This window comes from Mastigoproctus giganteus, chromosome 8 (assembly GCF_048544385.1).
Source record: "Mastigoproctus giganteus isolate SK-2022 chromosome 8, ASM4854438v1, whole genome shotgun sequence".
In the NCBI taxonomy this organism is placed as follows: domain Eukaryota; kingdom Metazoa; phylum Arthropoda; class Arachnida; order Uropygi; family Thelyphonidae; genus Mastigoproctus; species Mastigoproctus giganteus.
In genome coordinates, this window is record NC_143582.1 from 121445518 (window position 1) to 121469632 (window position 24115).

A 24115-nucleotide genomic window follows, 5' to 3' on the forward strand; every position below is an offset into this window, starting at 1 on the left:
CCTCCTTTAATATAACTGGATAGATCCCATCCACCCCGGGTGCCTTTCTTGTGTTTATCTTCAACAGTTTCTCCTCCACTTTACTCCCAGTTATTTCAAGATTCTGTAGCTTACTGCTAGAGTTGAATACACCTCTGGCATTCCCCTTGCTGAATAACTCCTCATGTGTGAATGTCGATGCAAAATATTCATTTAGTTTGTTAGCTACCTGAGCAGGATCATCAACAGTTGACCCATCAATATCAAGTGGACCAATCTGATTCATCCCCTTCCTTCTAGAGTTTACATAAGTAAAGAACTCTTTGCTGTTTTTCTTTGCATCCCTTGCCAAGGATTTCTCGTAATCTGCCTTTGCCTGCCTAACCTCCTTTGTAACTTGGTTGCATATCAACTTGTATCTATCATAGGCTTCTGTGTCGTGTTAATTTGTAAGTATCCCATGCATTTTTCTTCTCTGCAATATGCCTCATTAGTTCATCTGACATCCATTTTGGCCTAAACCTTGAACAATATTTCTTAGTTGGTATGTAAAGCCTAGTAGCTTCCAAGATACGTTCTTTGAATGCTTCCCATTTTGAATTTGCTGTTGGTAACATCATCAGTTGGTCCCACTGTATAGAATTTAAATACTGTCTCAGTCCATCGTAGTCGCCTTTACGGAAGCAATAACCCTTCCCTTTACCCCTAATGGTAGTTACCTCTTTGAGTAAATCCCACTTCAGCACACTGTGATCACTGCCACCTAGTGGTTCATTTATCTGCAGATTCTTAATGCATGAAGAATCACTGCTGATAATCAAATCAAGAGTATTACTCCCTCTAGTTGCCTCCCGAACATGCTGATGTAGAAAACAATCATCCAATAAATCCACAAAAGCCCTGCTAGTGTGTGTGAGTAACCAGCCCCCAAATTCCAGTCAATATCTGGGAAATTAAAATCTTCCATTATAAGACTCTCTGATTTACTGGCCCACTCTATTTCCCTGTACAGTTCCTTATTATACTCATCAGAGTCATTAGGCCTATAGCACACTCCTACTCTCAATTTTGATCTCCCAATGCTTATGTCACACCAAACTGACTCAACACTGCACTGTCCAGCGATGTCGACTGGCTTCACTTCCTTGGTTTTTATGTGTTTCTTAACTAATAGCATAACCCCTCCCCCCTTCCTATCCTGTCTATCCTTTCTGTAGACGTTGTACTCCCCAAATTGCAGTTCTGCATCCCTTATATCTGTGTGACACCACGTCTCTGATATCCCAACAATATCTGCCTTTGATGTTTTGAGCAATACCTCAAATTCATCAAATTTATTTACTAAACTCCTAGCATTGGTGTACACGCAAGTATACCTGCACCTGTTTCTATTGTTAGCTACCCTAACACAACCCATGTGTTTACTTGTACCGCAATGGCTCCCAGCTGTTTCTGAAATGCCATGCATCTTGTTTTCCAGGCTTCTGCTCATTCTAATAGAAGCAGTGCAAGAATCTCTTTCACCTCTGCCAGTGGCTACTGTCAATCTATTGGTCTTTGTCTCCCCCCAAGCTAGCAGTTTTCCGACCCACCTAACACTGCCTCGATAGCATCAGCAAATATTCTTGCACCCTTTCTATTTAAGTGTATCCCATCCCTGTAGAAGCAATCTCTCCTGTTAACAAGTACAGTCCAGGCTGAAAAAAATTCTACCCCTTGAGCCTTGCATAATCTTTCCAGGGCCGAATTGATCGACAAGGCTCTCATCATATACTCCCTCCTATCGTGTCTGGGCAGAATTGCAGACTGTTTCAAATTCAACCCTAATTCTCGGCTTTTGTTCAACAGTGACCTGTACTTGTTAAGTAATTCTGCCGGTCTCCTATTCTTAATATTATTAGTGCCAACGTGTACAACTATATCACCTTTTGTGCCCTTAAAAGATGATATTCGCTCTACAACGTCATCAACCTTTGCCCCTGGCAGACATACCCTGATGCCAAATGTAATGACCAACTGTAGCAACTCACCAGTTAGTAAAGATGAACTTAGGATATAAACACTGGGGGGCAGAGGTGGCACAGCTTAGTCAATGCCATGCTAGTCTTTATCTTGAGGTTGACTTTGCAAGTTGTATGCTTAATTGGGCAGACTCACATTAAGCACTACCATTTCAAATTTTGTTTGTTGATCTATTAATTTTGAAAGTAGAAAATTTCTTTACAAAATTAGAAAATAAAAATAGCAACACCTGCACTAAACATGTCAACAGGGTTTGTGTGGTCTGCACACCATAATAGAATCCAATCAAAACTGTATTACTTTAAAAGAGTACCAGAATAGAAAAAATTAAGAAAAAATGTGGAAAGTTGTGATTTGATTACATGACTAATCTGTATGCCTAAAATATAAGCAAATATCAGCATTGAGGATGTGATAGAATGACAGTTTCATCAGGTTACTGCTAAAATTATTAATCTGTGCATGACAAACACTCATTTCTCTCCCAATTTGATGTACAGAGTTAAGTGTTACCTCTGAAAATTGATTAGTCCAAATATGATTATGAAAAATCTTTTTTTTTTTTTTTTTTTAAGACACTGCAAAATGTGGGCAAGGAATAGTTACTATCCCCATGCATTAAATTTAGGTCCTGGAAACACTCAAATGTAAAAGTGAACCATCACAATTCACTAGGTTACCGTGCACCCTCTGTAAGCTGATTTTGCCACAAAAGGAGATCTTGTAACATCACCATTCATCTTATTCATCAGATTTGGCCTCTGCAACTTCTTTCTTAAATAAAAGAAAACTTACGAAAAGAAGAAAAGATTTTCTAGTATTAATGACACTTAAAAAAAATGTGGTGGTGTTTTGTAGTCTATTTTAAGAGAAGTTCTAGAGATATTTTAGTCAACAGCAGGATAATTGGTTAAAGTACATTTTCATGGGGTGGCTACTTTTAAAGAGAACATTTGTTGGGGTTATGCTATTAATAACACACATTTATCATAATGTTAAATTCATTGCTTTATGGTTTTAGTTTGCATGTTGTAGCATGTTTTTATTTATTTATTTTCTAAGATAATATTATTTTTACTCTATTAGAAATTTTTTTTTTTTTTTTTTTTGTTGTTTTTTTGTTATGCTATCAATCCAAAATTTTAGGTCCAACAACAGTTATGTCAGAAGGGTCCAAACATATATTAGGAGCAATGAAAATGCATGGAATCACTCGTGTATCCTGTTGTATATCTGGTGAGTGTTCATTTGTTTTGAAAACTACGTTCATTAGTTCTGTGAACTATGTTGTTAACTTAAATTAGATAAATTATGTAATTATAATAATGCAATAATCAGTTCTAATTGAGTCAAACCTCTCTTTTTTTTTGACTTCCTGAGCAGTGCATTTGCTAACATCACTCACAGAATTCTTAAATCTGAAACTTTTCTACAAAAAGTTCAGCTGCACACAGATTTTTTTTTTTTACCTTTGTTTACTGCCATCAGTCACACTGATGTATGATATTAATGGGTGATTTGCTAATAATCAAACTTCAGTCTCTCAGATTCTAATAAAACCCATTGCTGTGAAGTGAAATAGTTTGGTAATTACTTTGGTGACATTTGCCTAGTCTTTTTGAAATTTCTTTAGTGTCACTTTACATTTAACCATAACCTAAACAATTTCTTTAGTGAGATTAATCTCCACCAAACATCATGAAATTTCCCATCATCAGTGGAGATGTCAGTTTCAGTCTTCATAGACAGCAGTTAACTGAGACTCACCTCTTCCCGATTTCTGACAATAGCCCTGGGATGATACTCCACAATCAGATGTAAATATGGAAATAATTTTATTATTGAACATGGTGTGGGATCCCTCTCCACCTGGCTATTGTAAATATCAGAGGCCTGGTACCCTATTAGCATTAATAGTGGCATATCTTGCAAGGAAGCAAGCTTTTATTAAGCCCAGGGGCTCACATCTGGTGAGTATGGGCTTCGCACACCCAGGGTCTTGAGCTGGTCAATCTTTTTCTTGGTGATTCCTTTCTACTTCTCTCTCATAGTAATTCAGAATTTTTTTTTTTTTTTTTTTTTGGCTGGTGCGGCATAAGTCTCATGCTTCCTTGCACCATATGGCTAATAATAATAATTAGCAGTAGCCAAAAAAAAAGATATGTCATGATCTTAACATGTCAAGGTAACAGAATTGAAACATCACAAGTAACAGCTCATACAGAAGCCATTAATCAACAGCAAAACCAAGTGGATAAAATAAATTTTGTTGGTAAATTTCTCTATAATTAGTTTTGTAATTATGTGCCATTCCATTGTGGCACACACATTTTTGTTATCCTCTGTCACTTGAAAATGTCTTCAGATTTGTCTCATGTACCCTATCCACAGGCTTGTGGACACCCTGTATATTCAATAAAAATACTAGGTTATGCTTAACATTACTTTCATAACTGCATCAGTGACAGCAGTGCTCAGCTTTTTTACTGAAAGACAATGACAATTGGTGTCTCCATAGCAAGGTGGGCAGGAGCAGCAGTGCGTAGCACACACTTCTTGATTAGACTGGGGTTCGAACCTGTGACCACCAAATACGGAGGATGCGGAAAGGTCAGGGAATAACCACTTCATATCCCTGGAGCAATATGGCCTTAGTTGCTAATGCTCCTAAAAACCAAAATACAACAATGACAATTTTCATGTGCCATCATATACCTTGGCACCTTCGTAGCCAGGTGGGAAGGCACAGCAGTGCGTAGCACACGCTTCTTGATTAGACCGGGGTTTGAGCCCGTCACCACCAAATACTGAGGATGCGGAAAGGTCAGGGAATGATGACCACTGAGCAATATCCCTGAGCAATATGGCCTTAGTTGCTAATGCTCCTAAAAACCAAATAACTAACTAACCAACTAACCATCATATACCACTTTCACTCAGCAGTGAAAAATGGTGGTCATTTAAGTAGCTACATAAGTAGCTGAAGTTTGTTTGTGTATGCAAACTTTTCCTTGGAATACCAGTTAATTTTCCTAGGCTTTACATTGATTGCATGCTATTTTTTTAAGAAATGAAATTTCTTGCTCTATGCAGATATTTAAAAAGGAAGGGGTTTGACCCATTAAAGGTAGAGGTATCCTATTACATTAAAAAAAATTCTGTATGCAAAAATGATAAATATTAGCATTAGTAGAGGCATATGATGCAAGAAAGCAAGCTTATGCAGCATCAGCCAAAAAAAAAAAAACAACTTCCACATCACCACTCTGTTCATTCGAAATACCTGTCCAGCTGAGCCTTAAATTTATTTAGGCTATCAACTTCCACAACAAGGGATGGAAGTCTGTTCCACCAACCAACTACCTGCTGGCTAAAGGCAAATTTCCACACATCTATCCTACATCTGTCTTTCCTCAATTTGAATTTATGCCCTCTCAGGTGATTATTCTGAGCAAAAGGATTGACCATGCTCAAACCATTCAAGGCTTTATATACCTCAATCAGATCACCTCGCACGAACCTAGTCTCCAGAAACTAATTTGCAAAACTTAAGCCTTCCTTCGTAAGAGCAACCTTTGTTCCATTCACTAATCTTGTTGCCCTTCTCTGTACTCGTTCCAGCAGCTCTTCCCCCTTCTTGAAATGAGACCTTCAGACCTGAATACAGTACTCGAGGTGTGGCCTGACCATTGCCTTATATAATCACCTCATCACTGCTAGAAAAATTCCTGTATATCATTGACAAGACACCATGAGCTACTCTTGCAGCCTGTCTGCATGGCTCAAAGAACTTCATATTTGCCTGCACAATTACCCCCAGGACCTTTTCATTTTCTACCACTGTCAGTGTAGTACCACAGAGTTGATACGTTGCTCTGGTGTTGCTGTTTCCCATATGTAGTAATTTACATTTGTCAATGTTAAACTTCATTTTCCAGCCCATCTGCTCAAACTTTCCAGATCCTGTTGCAGCAGCATAGTGTCAGTAGTGTCCTTAACAACCCTGCCAACCTTTGTATCGTCTACAAACTAGGACATTAAGCTTGATATACCATCATCAATATTATTTATAAATACAGAAAACAATAATGGACCCAACACCGAACCCTGAGGGACTCCACTAATAACATTGTTCCACGATGAACAGTGTCTATTGATTACCACTCCCTGTCTTCTCCCCCTCAACCACCCCTTTATCCCTAGCAGCAATTTTCCTCCAATGCCACACTTCTCCAATTTGTGCAGCAGTCTTCCATGTGCAACAGTATCAAAGGCTTTTCTAAGATCCAAATATATGATATCAAAGTTATTCTTTGCATCCAGTTCCTTTGTGACTACATGATAGTATCCAATCAAATTAGTCAGACAAGACTTCTCATTAACAAACCCATGCTGTGTCCGAGCTATAACTGAAGTCTTGTCTATATGATCCTGCAATGCTTCTTTATCCAGTGCCTCCATTAATCTCCCTGGAACAAAAGTTAAACTAACAGGTCTGTAATTATCTGTGTCTCCCTTTGATTCTCCTTTGTGAACTGGGGTCACATTTGCACATCTCCAGTCCATGGGTACCTCCTCTGAGTTCAGGGAAGCTCTCATAATTATGGCTAAGGGTTTGCTTACTTCCTTTGCCACCTCCTTTAATATAACTGGATAGATTCCATCCACCCCAGGTGCCTTTCTTGTGTTTATCTTCAACAATTTCTCCTTCACTTTGCTCTCAGTTATTTCAAGATTATCTAGCGTACTGCCAGAGTTTAATACATCTCTTGCATTCCCCTCCTGGAATAACTCGTCATGTTTGAATGTCGATGCAGAATATTAATTTAGTTTGTTAGCTACCTGAGCAGGGTCATCAACAGTTGAACCATCGATATCAAGTGGACCTATCTGATTCATTCCCTTCCTTCTAGAGTTTATGTAAGTAAAGAACTCTTTGCTGCTTTTCTTTGCATCCTTTGCCAAAGATTTCTCGTAATCGGCCTTCACCTGCCTAACCTCCTTTGTAACTTGATTACAGACCACTTATATCTATCATAGGCTTCTGTGTCACATGTTAATTTATATGTATCCCATGCATTTGTCTTCTCTGTCACATGTCTAATTAGTTCATCTGACATCCATTTATGCCTAAATCTTGAACAATATTTCTTTGTTGGTATGAAAAGCTTAGTAGCATCCGAGATTATTTGAATGCTTTCCATTTTGAATTTGCTGTTGGTAACATCATCAGTTGGTTCCACCGTATAGAATTTAGATACTGTCTCAGACCACTGCAGTCACCTTTATGAAAGCAAAAACCCTTCCCTTTACCTTTGATGGTAGTTACCTCTTTGAGTAAATCCCACTTCAGCACACTGTGATCACTGCTACCTAGTGGTTCCTTTATCTTCAGATTCTTGATGCTTGAAGAATCACTACTGATAATCAGATCAAGAGTATTACTCCTTCTAGTTGCTTCCTGAACATGCTCTCATAATTATGGCTAAGGGTTTGCTTACTTCCTTTGCCGCCTCCTTTAATATAGAAAACAGTCATCCAATAAATCCACAAAAGCCTTGCTAGTGTGTGAGGGACCAATCCATAAATTCCAGTCAATATCCGGGAAATTAAAATCCCCCATTATAAGGTGCTCTAATTTACTGGCCCACTCTATTTCTCTGCACAATTGCTCATTGTACTCATCAGATTCATTAGGCCTATAACACACAATTACTCATTTTTCCTTTCCTAGTGCTTATGTCACACCAAACAGACTCAACATTGCATTGTCCACCAACATCAATTGGATGCACTTCCTTAGATTTTGTTTCTTAACTAACAGTATAACCCCTTCTCCCCTCCTGTCCTATCTATCCTTTCTGTATACATTGTACTCCCCATATTCCAGTTCTGCACTGCTTATGTCTGTATGACACCATGTCTCTCATATCCCAACAATATCTGTTTTTGATGTCTTGACTAGCACTTCAGGCTCATCGAATTTATTAACTATACTCCTAGCATTGGTGTATATGCAAGTATACATGCACCTGTTTCTACTCTTAGTTACCCTAACACAGCCCATGTATTTACTTGTTCCACTGTGACTCCCTGCAGTCCTTGAAATTCCCATTGCCTTGCTTTCCAGGCTGCTGCTCAATTGCATTTCAATAGAAGTAGTGCAAGAATCGCTTTGTTTTTTTTTTTATGTGAACCCCAAACACGAGAAGTATTAGAACCTATAGTATTTAGTACCGTGCTTGGGTTGGAGGTTGAGAAGATATTTTTGACATTGGAATTCTGTAGACATTGAACTTCTGTAGATTGTAATTTTCAGGAAATATGTATGAAGGAAGGTTGTTCCAGAAAACGGCAGTTGAATGAATAAATGAGGAAGATGAAAAGTTGGTTCTCTGGATTTGAAGTTGGACAGTAAATGGATGTTGGCTGGTGGCGGCATGTGTTCGGACTGTTTTGAAAGAGAGAGCAGGAATTATAGAAGCCAATTCAGAAGAACAGTGCCCATGGAAGTATCTGTAGAAGAGGCATGCAGCAGAAACAGTACGTCTATGAGAAAGCGAGTGGAGAGACTCTGTTAGAGATGAATCATTAATTAACCTAACTGCCCTCTTCTGAATGGAATCAAGAAGGCTGAGAGAGGTTTTGGGGGTACCATCCCAGATGTGGGAACAATATTCCATGACAGAGTGGATTGCCATGGAACAGTAGCCTCTGCCAGTGGCTACTGTTAATCTATTAGTCCGTGTATCCCCCCCCCCAAGCTAGCCGTTTTCCGACCCACCTAACACTGCCTGTATAGCATGAGCAAATATTCTTGCACCCTTTCTATTTAAGTGTATCCCATCCCTGTAGAAGCAGTCTTAAATTGACGAAAATATTTTTCAGTATTTTCGTCAATTTGACTTGATGATGGAAGGCCTAAGTGCTCAAAATCCTCAACCGAAATCCGGCTGCATTGGAAATGCAAATATCATTGAAAAGTTTGTTCTATCCATAGCATCATCACCAAATGCTTTTGTAAATCTGTGAAGTTGTTTTTCCAAGTTTATGATAAAATTTGATACATTCACTGTTCCTTAATGTCTCCCATCTTAGTCAACTACAAAAATGCAAGACAACAGAAACACACTTAAACACCATTTTCACAAAAGCACACATTTCTATTGGTACAAATGATCCAAACTAACTGCCAATGAATTAGTTTAGTGGTATCTAATGGTGCACTGCTATACTACATGTGGTGTACCGGTGAACATATCCAGTCTGGAAATTTTTAGCTTGCACCTCTTATACCCTTCTTATAGTATCCATGATTTGAAATGGTTAAACCCAAGTCAGTAGCATCACTGACTTTAAGTTGGTGTTCAGCTGTGGCATAGTTATACTTTATTACTCTTGTTTCATGAAAATCTGTATATGAAATTACACTATATTTGTTTGGGTTAACTATGAATCTGTTTTCCTTCAGCCACTGATTGACTTTATTTAAGCTGTACTCAGATTAATGCATTTTTAATTATGGAAATGGCTTTATATACCTTCATATCATCAGTTTGGCAACAGTATTAAATTGTCATTAATAAATGAATTTTATTCATTTATGAATTGAATGAAATTGAACATCTTTATTCATTTATAAAAATTCCTATGGAACACCCTTAACTATGGAGAATATTGATGAGTATAATGAAGAACTGTACAGAGAAATAGTGAGCCAGTAAATCTGATTGTCTTATAATTGAGGATTTTAACTTCCTAGATATTGACTGAAACTTGTGGGTAGGCCACTCGCACACTAGCAAGCCTTTTGTGGATTTATCGGATGATTATTTTCTACAGAAGCAACTAGAGGGAATAATACCCATGGGTTGTGTTAGGGTAGCTAAGAATAGAAACAGGTGCATGTATACTTGCGTGTGCACCAATGCTAGAAGTATAGTAAATAAATTTGATGAATTTGAGGTATTGCTCAAAACATCAAAGGCAGATATTGTTGGGATACAGAGACGTGGTGTCACACAGATATAAGGAATGCAGAACTGGAATTTGGGGAGTACAACGTCTACAGAAAGATAGACAGGATAGGAAGGGAAGAGGGGTTATGCTATTAGTTAAGAAACACATAAAATCCAAGGAAATGAAGCCAGTCGACATCGATGGACAGGGCAGTGTCGAGTCAGTTTGGTGTGACATAAGCATAGGTAAATCAAAATTGAGAGTAGGAATGTGCTATAGGCCTAATGATTCTGATGAGTATAATAAGATACTGTACAGGGAAATAGAATGGGCCAGTAAATCAGAGAGTCTTATAATGGGGGATTTTAATTTCCCAGATATTGACTGGAATTTGTGGGTTGGTCACTCACACACACTAGCAAGGCTTTTGTGGATTTATTGGATGATTGTTTTCTACACCAGCATGTTCGGGAGGCAAGTAGAGGGAGTAATACTCTTGATCTAATTATCAGTAGTGATTCTTCATGCATTAGGAATCTGCAGATAAAGGAACCACTGGGTGGCAGTGATCACAGTGTGCTGAAGTGGGATTTACTCAAGGAGGTAACTACCATCAGAGGTAAAGGGAAGGGTTTTTGCTTTCGTAAAGGTGACTATGATGGTCTGAGACAGTATTTAAATTCTATACAGTGGGACCAACTGATGATGTTACCAACAGCAAATTCAAAATGGGAAGTATTCAAGGAACTAATCTTGGACGCTACCAGGCTTTACATACCAACCAAGAAATATTGTTCAAGGTTCAGGCCTAAATGGTTGTCAGATGAACTAATGAGACATACGGCAGAGAAGAAAAATGCATGGGATACATACAAATTAATGGGTGACATGGAAGCCTATGATAGATATAACTTGGTCTGTAACCAAGTCACAAAGGAGATTAGGCAAGCAAAGGCAGATTATGAGAAATCCTTGGCAAAGGATGCAAAGAAAAACAGAAAAGAGTTCTTTACCTATTTAAACTCAAGAAAGAAAGGGATGAATCAGATTGGTCCACTGGATGTTGATGGTTCAACAGTTGAGGATCCTGCTCAGGTGGCTAACAATCTATACAAGTATTTTGCATCTACATTCACACATGAGGAGTTATTCAGGAAGGGGAATGTCATAGGTGAAGTAAACATTGGCAGTGAGCTAGATGATTTTCTAATAACTGAGAGGAAAGTGGAGGAGAAATTGTTGAGGATAAACATAAAAAAGCACCCTGGGTGGATGGGATCTATCCAGTTATATTAAAGGAGGCAGCAAAGGAAGTAAGCAAACCCCCTAGCCATAATTATGAGAGCTTCTTTGGACTCAGGGGAAGTACCCATAGACTGGAGATGTGCAAATGTAATCCCAATTCACAAAGGAGGATCGAAGGCTGACACAAGTAATTATAGACCTGTTAGTTTAACTTCGGTTCCAGGAAAATTAATGGGGGCACTGGTTAAAGAAGCACTGCAGGATCATCTAGACAAGAATTCTGTTATAGTTCAGACACAGCATGGTTTTGTTAAGGGCAGGTCTTGTCTGACCAATTTGATTGGATACTATGATGTAGTCACAAAAGAACTGGATGCAGGGAATAACTTTGATATTATATATTTGGATCTTAGAAAGGCTTTTGATACTGTTGTGCATGGCAGACTGCTGCACAAATTGGAGCAGTGTGGCATTGGAGACAAATTGCTGCTATGGATAAAGGGATGGTTGAGTGGCAGAAGACAGAGTGGTAATCAATGGACACTGCTCAATGTGGACTAATGTTATTAGTGGAGTTCCTCAGGGTTCAGTGTTGGGTCCATTGTTGTTTTCTGTATTTATAAATGATATTGATGATGGTATATCAAGCTTAATGTCCAAGTTTGCAGACAATACAAAGGTTGGCAGGGTTGTTAAGGACACTACTGATGCTATGCTGCTGCAACAGGATCTGGAAAGGTTGAGCAGTTGGGCTGAGAGGTGGCAAATGAAGTTTAACATTGACAAATGTAAAGTACTACATATGGGAAACAGTAACCCCAGATCAACTTATCAACTCTGTGGTACTACGCTGACAGTGGTAGAGAATGAAAAGGACCTGGGTGTAATTGTGCAGGCAGAAAATGAAGTTCTCTGAGCAATGCAGATGAGCTGCAAGAGTAGCTCATGGTGTCTTGTCAATGATATACAGGAATTTTTCTAGCAGGGATAGGGATGTGATTATTCCCTTGTATAAGGCATTGGTCAGGCCACACCTTGAGTACTGTATACAGGTCTGGAGGCCTCATTTCAAGAAGGATGTAGAGCTGCTGGAACGAGTACAGAGAAGGGCAACAAGATTAGTGAATGGAACAAAGGGTTGCCCTTACGAAGAAAGGCTTAAGTTTTGCAAATTAGAGTCTGGAGACTAGGCATCGGCGAGGTGATCTGATAGAGGTGTATAAGGCTTTGAATGGCTTGAGCATGCTCAATGCAGATGGGATTCTTCCTCTTGCTCAGAATAATCACCTGAGAGGGCATAAATTCAAATTGAGGAATGGATGTCGGATAGATGTGTGGAAATTTGCCTTTATCCAGCGGGCAGTTGGTTTGTGGAATAGACTTCCATCACTTGTTGTTGAAGTTGATAGCCTAAACAAATTTAAGGTTCAGCTGGACAGGTATTTCAAATGAACGGAGGGGTGAAATGGGAGTAGTGGTTGTTTTTTTTTTTTTTTTTTTTGGCTGATGCTGAATAAGCTTGCTTTCTTGCATCATATGCTAATGCTAATACTCTTAATCTGATTATCAGCAGTGAATCTTCATGCATTAATAATCTGCAGGCAAAGGAACCACTAGATGGCAGTGATCACAGTGTTGATGATGTAGGATTTACTTAGAGATGTAACTACTTATTTCTCTGTACAGTTGTTCATTGTTCTCACGGAAGATCTGCAGAGTTGTTAATGACAGTTTGGGTCCATTATTGTTTTCTGTATTCATAAATGATATTGATGATGGTATATCAAGCTTAATGTCAAAGTTTGCAGACGATACAAAGGTAGGCAGGGTTGTCAAGGACACTACTGACACTATGCTGCTGCAACAGCATCTGGAAAGGTTGAGCAGATGGGCTGAGAGGTGGCAAATGAAGTTTAACATTGACAAATGTAAAGTACTACACATGGGAAACAGCAACGTATCAACTCTGTGGTACTACACTGACAGTGGTAGAGAATGAAAGGGACCTGGGGGGTGGTTGTGCAGGCAGATATGAAGTAATCTCAGCAGTGCAGACGGGCTGCAAGAGTAGCCCATGGTGTATTGTCAATGATATATAGGAATTTTTCTAGCAGGGATAAGGAGGTGATTATTCCCTTGTATAAGGCAATGGTCAGGCCACACCTAGAGTACAGTCAGTCCTCGTATAGCACGATAGTTGCGTTCCTAGAAACCCTCGTGCAATGCAAAATCGTGCAATATAAACAACAGGCCCTATGGGAAAAATGGGGTTAGGTGCCGACCACCCAAGATTGAACACACATTTGTAACCAAAACATTACCAAACACAATAAATAATTGTAATAAAATACTTACGCATTTTATTACGACTATTACGTAATAAAATATTGCTAATGCTTTTGCTTATATCGTAAGCAAACTTGTTTTTTTGTTTTATTTTCTATCCAAACAGATGACAGGCGTTCCATCTCTTCCAATTCTTTGTGTCTTAATGGAATGGATTTTAATTACACTTTGGGTTGTTTTTGTTTTCTCTGCATTCTTTCTACTTCTCGGCGTTGCCTCATTTAGGTCTGTACACGTGAAATATCACATTTCGCTCAAAGCGTTTCACAATTTCATATTTTTTCTCAATCGACAGAGGCGGACGGCCATAAGCCTTACCAGGGAAACCCCGGTGGGCTGGAGGCCCGTGTGATTTTGGCCATAAACCAGAGTATGAGACCACTATAAATTTTCCCGGGTAAGAATTTTTGACTCAGTCCGCCTCTGTTTATCGATATTGCTTTTCTTTTTCTCTCCGAATCTGTAGTGTCATCACCAGGACGCTTCCTTTTCACACCTTTTAAGTATTTTACTCATTTTTAGGGAATAAAGCACAATTACAAAATGAGGAGGCATGCTTGATACACGTAAACAAAGCTGCGCGCGTATAGCAACTGAATAAACTACACCGTAAAGGCAGAGACACTCTATTAACACCTCACTGGCTCACATTTTACTAAAGCACATTTCTGGGGGTTACTACCATAAAGCAATAAAAACAATTTCCAGTTGCCCTCCCTCCCGCCAGTGGAATCTATTATAAACTGGTAGTAAACTCGATCTAATTGCATTTGCGATTATACCGATAGCTGGAGTTGTGTTGGCTTTTACGTTATTATGGTGAAATGTGTTTCCCCTTCACTGATATAAAAAACATAAATACATTTTCAGAATCTTCTCTTCATTCCTATCGTGTTGGATTCGGTTGGGGTGATTGCCATTTCTTGTAAACACAAAGGCGAATCGTGCATAAGCGAATTCGGTTCGTGTTATATAAGATATCGTTCCCCTATTTATAAATCGTGTATGATCGAATTCGTGTAGTGTAAACACGTGTTATACACCAGCGAGGTGATCTGATAGAGGTGTATAAAGCCTTGAATGGTTTGAGCATGCTCAATGCTGATGGAATTCTTCCTCTTTCTCAGAATAATCACCTGAGAGGGCATAAATTCAAATTGAGGAAAGACAGATGTAGGATAGACGTGCGGAAATTTGCCTTTAGCCAGCGGGTGGTTGGTTGGTGGAACAGACTTCCATCCCTTGTCGTGGAAGTTGATAGCCTAAATAAGTTTAACGCTCAGCTGGACAGGTATTTTGAACAAACAGTGGGGTGAAGTGGAAGTGTTTTTGTTTTTTTTTGGCTGATGCTGCATAAGCTTGCTTTCTTGCATCAAATGCTTCTACTAATGCTAATGGCAGTGTACTACTGCAACAGGATCTAGAAAAGCTGGGCAGATGGGCTGAGAAGGAGCAACTGAAGTTTAACATTAATACTGTACAAATTGGAGCAGTATGGTATCAAGGACAAGTTGCTACAATGGATAAAAGGGTGGTTGAGTGGGAGAAGGCAGAGTGGTAATCAATGGATGCTGCTCTTCATGGACTAATGTTATCACTGGAGGCTCCCAGGGTTTGATGTTGGGCCTATTGTTGGTTTTGTATATTCAATGATATTGATGAAGGTATACCAGGCTTAATATCCAAGTTTGCAGATTATACAAAGATTGGCTGAGTTGTTAATGACAGTAATGGCAATGTGCTACTGCAACAGGATCTAGAAAAGTTGGGTAGATGGAAGTTTAACGTTAACAAATGCAAAGTACTGCATTGGGTAGAAGTAACCCCAGAGAAATGCACAAACTGTGTGGTACTACAATTAGAGTGGTAGAAAATTAAAGACCTGGGTGTATTTGTACAGTTAGATATGAAGTTTTCTAAGCAGTGCAGACAGGCTGTCAGAACAGATCATGGGGTGTTGTCAATGATATACAGAAATTTTGCTAGTAGGGAGGTGATTATCCATTTGCAGAAGTCAGTGGTCACACCTTGAGTTGCTTCAGCAAGTACAGAGAAGAGCTACAAGATTGGTGAAGGGGGGATGAATTGGTCCTCTTACCAAGAAATTATTAATTTAATTCTGCAAATTGCAGCATCTGTGGAGACTAGGCACCTGTGAGGTGATCTGATTGAGGTGTACAAGGCCTTGAATGGTTTCAGCAGGGTCAATGCTGATGGATTCTTCTCATTTGCTCAGATTAAGAACCTGAGAGGACATAAATTCAAATTGAGGGAAGATAGTTGTAGAATAGATATGCAAAAATTTGCCTTTAGCCAGCATGTAGTTTATTGCCTGAACAAACTTTCATCTGTAATTGTGCAAGTTGATAGCTCAAATTCAAGGAAAAACTGGAGAAACTTTTGGAGAAAATGGATGTGCAAAATTTTTTTTTTTTTTTTTTTTTTGAAAAAAAAAAATTTTCGCACATCACATGCCTTTACTGTTATTACTACTGTAATAATAGTAGTGATGGTACTTTACCATCAGTGGTAAAGGGAAACGTTTTTGCTTTTGTAAAGGTAACTATGGTGGTCTCAGACAGTTTTTAAATTCTATACTGTGGGGCCAACTAATGGGAAGCATTCAAGGAAGTAATCTTGAGAACTACTAGACTTTTCATACTAACTAAGAAATACTGTTTAAGTAATACTTGAACAGTATTTCTTAGTTGGTATGTCAGTTTTTTTAGTTCATCTGCCATCCATTTAGGCCTAAACCTTGAAGGTTCAAGCCTAAATGGATGGCAGATGAACTAATAAGACTCGTGGCACAGAAGAAAAATGCATGGGATGGATATAAATTATCAGGTGACACATAGACTATGGTAGATATAATCAAGTCTGTAATCAAGCCAAATAGGAGATTAAGCAGGCAAAGGCAGATTATGAGAAATCCTTTGCAAAGGATGCAAAGTAAAACAACAAAGATTTCTTTACTCGTGTCAACTCTAGAATGAAGGGGATGAGCCTGATTTGTCCACTTGACATTGACGGTGTGAATATTGATGAACCTGCTGAGGTAGCTGACAAACAATGAGTTTTTGCATCTACATTCACACATGAGGAAGTCTGTAGGGAAGTGGAAGTCAGAAGTTTATTAAACTCTGGCAGGGAGCTAATATAATAACTTAGAGCAAAGGGGAGGAAAAAATTTTTGAAAAATGAACATTAGAAAGGCACCTGGAGTGGATGGGATCTATCCAGTTATATTAAATGAGACAGCAAACCGTTAGCCATAATTATGACAGCTTCCCTGGACACAGGGGGAGATTCCCATGGACTGGAGATCTGCAAATAGATCCCCAATAGGAAAAATAATGGAGTCATTGGTTAAAAAAGCAATGCAGGATCATCTAAACAAGACAACTGCCGTTATAGTTCAGACACAGCATGGGTTTGTTAAGGGAAGTCTTGTCTGACAAATTTGATTGGTTACTATGATGTGGTCGCAAAGGAACTGGATGTAAAAATAATTTTGATATCATATACCTGGATTTTAGAATAGCTTTTGATACTGTTGCACATGGAAGATTACTGTAGAAATTGTAGCAGTATGGCATTAAGGGTAAGTTGCCAATACGAACTTTTTAGAAATCTTCAAGTACCGTGTTATTAGACTAGAAAAGAATAGCGAAAGCTTAAAAAGCGGTACTCACCTTGAAATTAATCTGCGATGGTTTACTTAGGTAGCGTGGTTAATGTTTAAGTTGAATTGTTAAATTGAAAAATTAAAAGGGAGGGAAGTAGGTAAAAGTTGACTGAGTTAAATAGGTGCAAGGAAATAGAAGTGTACACATCCAATCCTTGGTTGTCATCGAAATAGAAGAAAAGAAAAGAATAGTTAAAAACTGTAAGTGAATCCGGTGAAGCCAATAGTCTTTACGAGGACTTTCGTTAGTTAAAGAACGTCTTCAGTTGGCAATGTAAGTTGCCACAATGGATAAAAGGATGATTGAGTGGGAGAAGACAGTGGTTATCAATGGATACTGCACTTTGTGAACTAATGTTATTAGAGGAGTTCCCCAGGGTTGGGTGTTGGCCCCATTGTTGTTTTCTGTATTTATGAATGATATTGATGAAGGTATATCAGGGTGAATGTCAAAGTTTGCAGACAATACGAAGGTTGGCAGGGTTGTTAGTGAAAGTAATGATAGTACACTACTGCAACAGGATCTGGAAAATTTGAGCAGATGGACTGAGAGGTGGCAACCGAAGTTTAACATTGACCAATGTAATGTACTGCATATGGGTAGCAGTAACTCCAGAGTAACATTCCAACTGGTACTACACTCAGGGTAGTGGAGAATGAAAAGAACCTGGGGGTAATTGTGCAGTTAGATATGATGTTTTCTGAGCAGTGCAGAGAGGCTGCAAGAGTAGCTCATGGTGTCTTGTCAAGATATATAGCAATTTTGATAGCAGGGATAAGGAGGTGATTATCCTTTTGTATACGACAATGGTCGGCCACACCTTGAGTACTGCATACAGGTCTGGAGGCTTCATTTTAGGAAGGATGTAGAGCTGCTGGAACGAGTATACAGAAGGGCAATGTGATTGGTGAGTGTAACAAAGGGTTGCTTTTACCAAGAAAGGTTAAAGTTCTGCAAATTGCAGCATCTGGAGACCACGCACCTGCGAGTTGATTTAATTGAAGTGTATAAGGCCTTGAATGGTTTGAGCAAGCTCAGTGCTAATGGGATTCTTTCTCTTGTTCAGATTATTCACTTGAGGGGACATAAATTCAAATTGAGTTAAGACAATTGTAGAATAGATGTGCAGAAATTTGCGTATAGCCAGTGGGTAGTTGATAGTTGGAACAAACTGCCATCTGTTGTAGTGGAGGTTAACAACTTAAATAAGTTCAAGGCAGAACTAGACATTTTGAATGGATGAGTGAAATGTAAAGGGTGCTTTTTTTTTTTTTTTTTTTTTTTGCTGATGCTATATAAGCTTGCTTTCTTGCATCACATGCCTACACTAATGCTAATTTTCTTGAATAATTATGACTGTGACAGTCCTGTTGTTTTGGAAACAAACAAATTAAATTTTAAGGCCTGACTGATCACTCCATGGTTTTGAAATTTTGGAATTGGTGGTGGGGTACTGAATTAAAGACTTTAGAAATATCTAGGTATACCACATATAATTGTTTGTTAAGTTGCATAACTTATTCCAAAGTTATGTGGTGGTTGTTTTAGGTCTACCCACAATAAAGTCATATTGAATGTTTAGCATTATTTTTTAAAATAACATTTCAGTTTGAACTTGGACTATATATCCTATAATATATTCTATACTTTGCATTCAACATTGACAAATGCAAAGTACTGCATATGCATAGCAGTAACCCCACAGAAATGTACCGTGTGCTACTGCACTTAGGCTTACGTTAGTGGGGAATGAAAAAGATCTGGCTGTAATTTTCAGTCAAATATGAAGTTTACTGAGCAGTGCAGATAGGCTGCCAAAGCAGTCATGGGGTTTTGTCAATGGTATACATTCATTTTTTGGTTCGAGAGTACAAACTGTGAATTTGAAGAATTGAGTTCCTCTGAATGGATAAATTAAGAAAAAAAAATTTTTCCATTTTATTGACCTAATTATCATATTAAATCGTATTCTATAAATAACTTTATAGTCTCAGTCAAGTTTCTTAGTTTATTTTTAAATTTAGCTACAGATTTTGTAATTAGAACTTAATATACATAGAACCTTTGTATCTGTAATTTGGTGTGAATATTGTTCTTGCAACTTGTATTATAGTGAGTGGTAGGGTAATTCTACCATGTACTACAGCAATTGTGATATATTAAAGTATCTGCAAAGTTCAAATCATAGGTTGGCGTTAATAGATAATCTTATCTATTATAATTAATTCCGACCGGGCTAGCCAGGTGGGTAAAGTGCCTGCCTGGCAACCCAAAGGTCGTGGGTTCAAATCCTGCCTCTGGCTTGGATCAGAGTAAAATGCAAAAATTTTGGGAGGTGCATTATGGCCACAGAAGCTGATGTGCCAACAACTAACAAAAAAAAATATATATATAATAAACTTGGTCTGTGCTTGTTGACAGGAGAGATTGCTTCTACAGGGATGGGGTACACTTAAATAGAAAGGGTGCAAGAATATTTGCTGATGCTATCGAGGCACTGTTAGGTGGGTTGAAAAACTGCTAGCTTGCGGGGATACACAGACTAAAAGCTTAACAGTGGCTGCAGGCAGAGGCAACAGTGATTCTTGCACTGCTTCTATTAGAATGTGCAGCAGCCTGGAAAGCAAGGTAATGGAGATTTCCAGGACTGCTGGGAGTCATAGTAGAACAAGGAAATACATGGGCTGTGTCAGGGTAACTAAGAGTAGGAACACGTGCATGTATACTTGCATGTACACCAATGCTAAGAGTATAGTTAATAAATTTGATGAGCTTGAGCTGCTAGTCAAGACATCAAAAGCAGATATTGATGAGATATCAGAGATGATGTGTCACACAGATATAGGCAGTGCAGAATTGGAATTTCGGGAGTACAATGTTTACAGGAAGGGAGGAGGGTTATGCAGTTAGTTAAGAAACATATAAAATCTAATGAAGTGCATCCAATTGATTTTGGTGGACAGTGCCGTGTTGAGTCTGTTTGGTGTTGAAATAAGAACTGGGAAAGGAAAAGTGAGAGTAGGTGTGTGTTAAAGGCCAAATGAATCTGATGAGTATAATGAGCAATTGTGCAGAGAAATAGTGGGACAGTAAATCAGAATGTCTTATGATGGGGGAATTTAACTTTCCAGATATTGACTGGAACTTGTGGTTGGTCACTCGCACACTAGCAAGATTTTGTGGATTTATTGGATGACTGTTTCCTACAGCAACATTTTTGAGAAGCAACCAGAGACAGTAATACTCTTGATCTGATTATCAGCAGTGATTATTCATGCATTAAGAATTTGCAGATAAAGGAACCACTGGGTGACAGTGATCACAATGTACTGATGTGGGAATTACTTAAGGTTGTAACTACCATCAAGGATGGTAGTTACAACCTTAAGGATCAACCGATGATGTTACCAACATTGAATTCTAAATGGGAAGCCTTCAGGGACTTAATTTTGGAGGCTACTAGGCTTTTCATTCCAACTGAGATATACCGTTCAAGGTTGAGACCTAAATGGATGTCAGATGAATTAATGGGGCTCGTGGCAGAGAAGAAGAATGCATGGGATGCATATAGAGAATCAGGTGACACCAAATGTCAAAGAATGTTTATTCTTCAGCATCATCAACTAAATGCATACTTGTTGATCACTCATTATTGGCTCGGAGAAGCCTATGGCAGGTATAAACTAGTCTTTAATCAAGTCACAAAGGAGATTAGGCAGGTGAAGGCAGATTACGAGAAATCTTTGGCAAAGGATGCAAAGAAAAACAGCAAAGGGTTCACTTATGTAAAGGAAAGGGATGAATCAGATTTGACCACTTATCATAGATGGGTTTACAATTGGTGATCATGCTCAGGTAGCTGATAAACTGAATGAGTATTTTGCCTCTACATTCACACATTTTAGTTGACTGTCCAGATTTTAGCAATATCCGTTTTACTGCTTTTAATCATCTGACTGAGCCGTATACACTCAGTCAGATTTTATCTGACAATGACAATGTGTCTGCTGTTTTTAGCTATTTTAAATCAATAAATGTTTTTACTTGTATTTAAAATTTACATGTTATTGTTATTTCTTTATTGATTTATCTTTTTTACATTTTATACTGTTGTTATTTTATATCTTGACGTGGTGACCTAAGTAATTAGGTCAGAGAAATTAAAATTTTTATATATAACCTGATTTTGGTGCATTATAGCCTTAGTTGCTAATCCGCCAATAAAACCCAACAACCAACCAACCATCTACATTCACACATGAGGAGTTATTCAATGAGGGGAGTGCCAGAAGTTTATCAAACGCTAACAGGGAGCCAAGTGATTTTGGCTCCCTGTTTATCAGAAATTGTTCAAGTTAAACATAAGGAAGGCACTTGGGGTGGGCAGTATCTATCCAGTTATATTAAAGAAGTCAGCAAAGGAAGTAAGCAAACCCTTAGCCATAATTATGAGAGCGTCCTTGGATTCAAGGGTGGTCCCCATGGACTGAAGGTGTGCAAATGTATCACCAATTCACAAAGGGGGTTCAAAAGGTGACACAAGTAACTATAGACCTGTTAGTTTAACTTCTGTTCTGGGGGAAAATAATAGTCACTGGTTAAAGAAGCATTGCAAGATCATCTAGACAAGACTGCAGTTACAGTTAAGACACAGCATGGGTTTGTTAAAGGGAGGTCTTGGCTGACCAATTTGAATGGATATCATATACTTGGATTTCAGGAAAGCTTTTGATACTGTTGCACATGGAAGACTGCTGTACAAATTGGATAGGTATGGCATTATGGGTAAGTTGCTACAATGGATAAAGGGATGGTTGAGTGGGAGATGACAGAGTGGTAATCAATGGACACTGCTCTTCATGGACAAATGTTATTAGTGGAGTTCTCCAGGGTTCAGTGTTGGGCCCATTGTTGTTTTCAGTATTTATCAATGATATTGATGAATGTGTATCAGGTTTAATGGCCAAGTTTGCAGATGATACAAATGTTGGCAGGGTTGTTAATGACTGTAAAGACAGTATGCTACTCCAACTGGATCTAGATAATTTGGGAAAATGGGCTGAGAAGTGGCAACTGAAGTTTAACAGTGACAAATGCAAAGTACTGCATATGGGTAGCAGTAACTAAAGATAAACGTACCAACTATGTGGTACTACACTCAGGGAAGTGGAAAGTGAAAAAGACCTAGGGATGAATTGTGCAGTCAAATATGAATTTTGCTGAACAGTGCAGATGGGCTGCCAGGTCAGGTCATGGAGTCTTGGCAATGATATATATAGGAATTTTGCTAGCAGGTACAGGGAGGTGGTTATCCCTTTATACAAGGCAATGGTTCGGCCACACCTAGAGTACTGTGTACAGGTCTGGAGGCCTCATTTTAGGAAGGATGTAGAGTTGCTAGAAAGAGTACAAAGAAGGACAAGATTGGTGAGGGGAACAAATGGCTGCTCTTACCACGAAAGGCTTAAGTTCTGCAAATTGCAGCGCCTGGAAAGTAGGCACCTGTGAGGTGATCTGATTGAGGTGTTTAAGGCCTTGAATGGCTTGAGCAAGCTGAATGCTAATAGGATTCTTCCTCGTGCTCAGACTAAAGAACCTGAGGGGGCACAGTTTCAAATTGAGGAAAGATAGTTGTAGAATAGATGTGCCGAAATTTGCCTTTAGCCAGTGGGTAGTTGATTGGTGGAACTAGATTCCATATTTTGTTGTGGAAGCTAAAGCCTAAATAAATTTAAGGCTGAGCTGGACAGGCATTTGAAACGAGTGAAGGGGTGAAATGGGAGGTTTTTTTTTTTTTTTTTTGGCTGATTCTGTATAAGCTTGCTTTCCTGTATCATATGTGTTTGCTAATGCTAACTTATAACCTTACAAGTGTAATACATATAGTGTAAACTCAATAACACAATATATATAGAAGGTAATAACAATATATAAACTCTATACCATTATTTATTTATTTTATTTTTATATATATATATATATATATATATATATATATACACACACACACAGCAAAACCCTGCTCAGCAAGGGTTTTCAACACGGTTTTCAAGTAAGTTTAAGTCAAATTTACTGTATATATTAAAACTTATTCAATAGCCTAGACAGGTACTATACATATATGCTGCAGCACCAACTCTGTTGTCTACCATGCACATGTGACAACTGCTCTGTTCGGGCAGTCAGCTGCAACGTGCAACAATGTTCAGTATTCTTAATTCCATCCTGACGAGACGACATGATAGTTTTTCAAACTTTTCATTTCAAAATTTGTTTTTTACTCCTTTAAATATGATCGAAAATATATCTGCATCTTGGCTAGAAATCACTGCCAAGGACATGCCTTCTGTTTGGCAGAATGTTTTGCCCTATTTGGTAAATGTAATTTACCAAATAGGGCAAAACATTCTGCTGGTTTTGACTGGAAAACCAGCGAAATGTTTTGGAAAACCAGTGAAATGTTTTGACTGGGCAAAACATTTCACTGGTTTTGAATCGCAAGTTCAGATAATTGCCGAAGACATTTTGAAGGTTGGAAAAGACTTGGAATTGGAAACTTTGGAAGCTGCCAATGTACATGACTGCATTGACTCGCATGTGACTTAGATGATACAACTCTCCTTGAAATTGACGAGCAAACTGCATATGCAGAAGAGGAAAACAATTCTAAATTGGATAACGCTGAAGTGCTACCGAAATAATTTTCAACAGAAGAACTGGAGAAAGTTTTTTTTGGGTGGTTGACATGGCCTGTGAGGCGATTACGAATGGAGATCCGAATGTTGAATGTAGCATCAAGATATGGCAAATTTTAGATGGGATTCAATGCAACATAGACTTGTATGCCGAGAAAAAGAAGAGATGGCTTTGCCAGA

General features: G+C 38.5%; 1 protein-coding gene across 2 annotated transcripts in view; it reads left to right on the top strand.

Annotated features, from left to right (window-relative positions):
- Positions 1-24115, top strand: part of LOC150081790 (flavin reductase (NADPH)) — a 115505-nt gene that overhangs the window by 54237 nt on the left and 37153 nt on the right. The window contains exon 3 of one of the 2 annotated variants that reach the window (XM_090379670.1): positions 3148-3237. The exons of the other annotated variant lie outside the window; for it this stretch is intronic. Coding sequence (XP_090235796.1) covers positions 3148-3237 — 90 coding nt within the window. The remainder of the gene's footprint in view (positions 1-3147; positions 3238-24115) is intronic. 2 annotated transcript variants of the gene reach the window in all.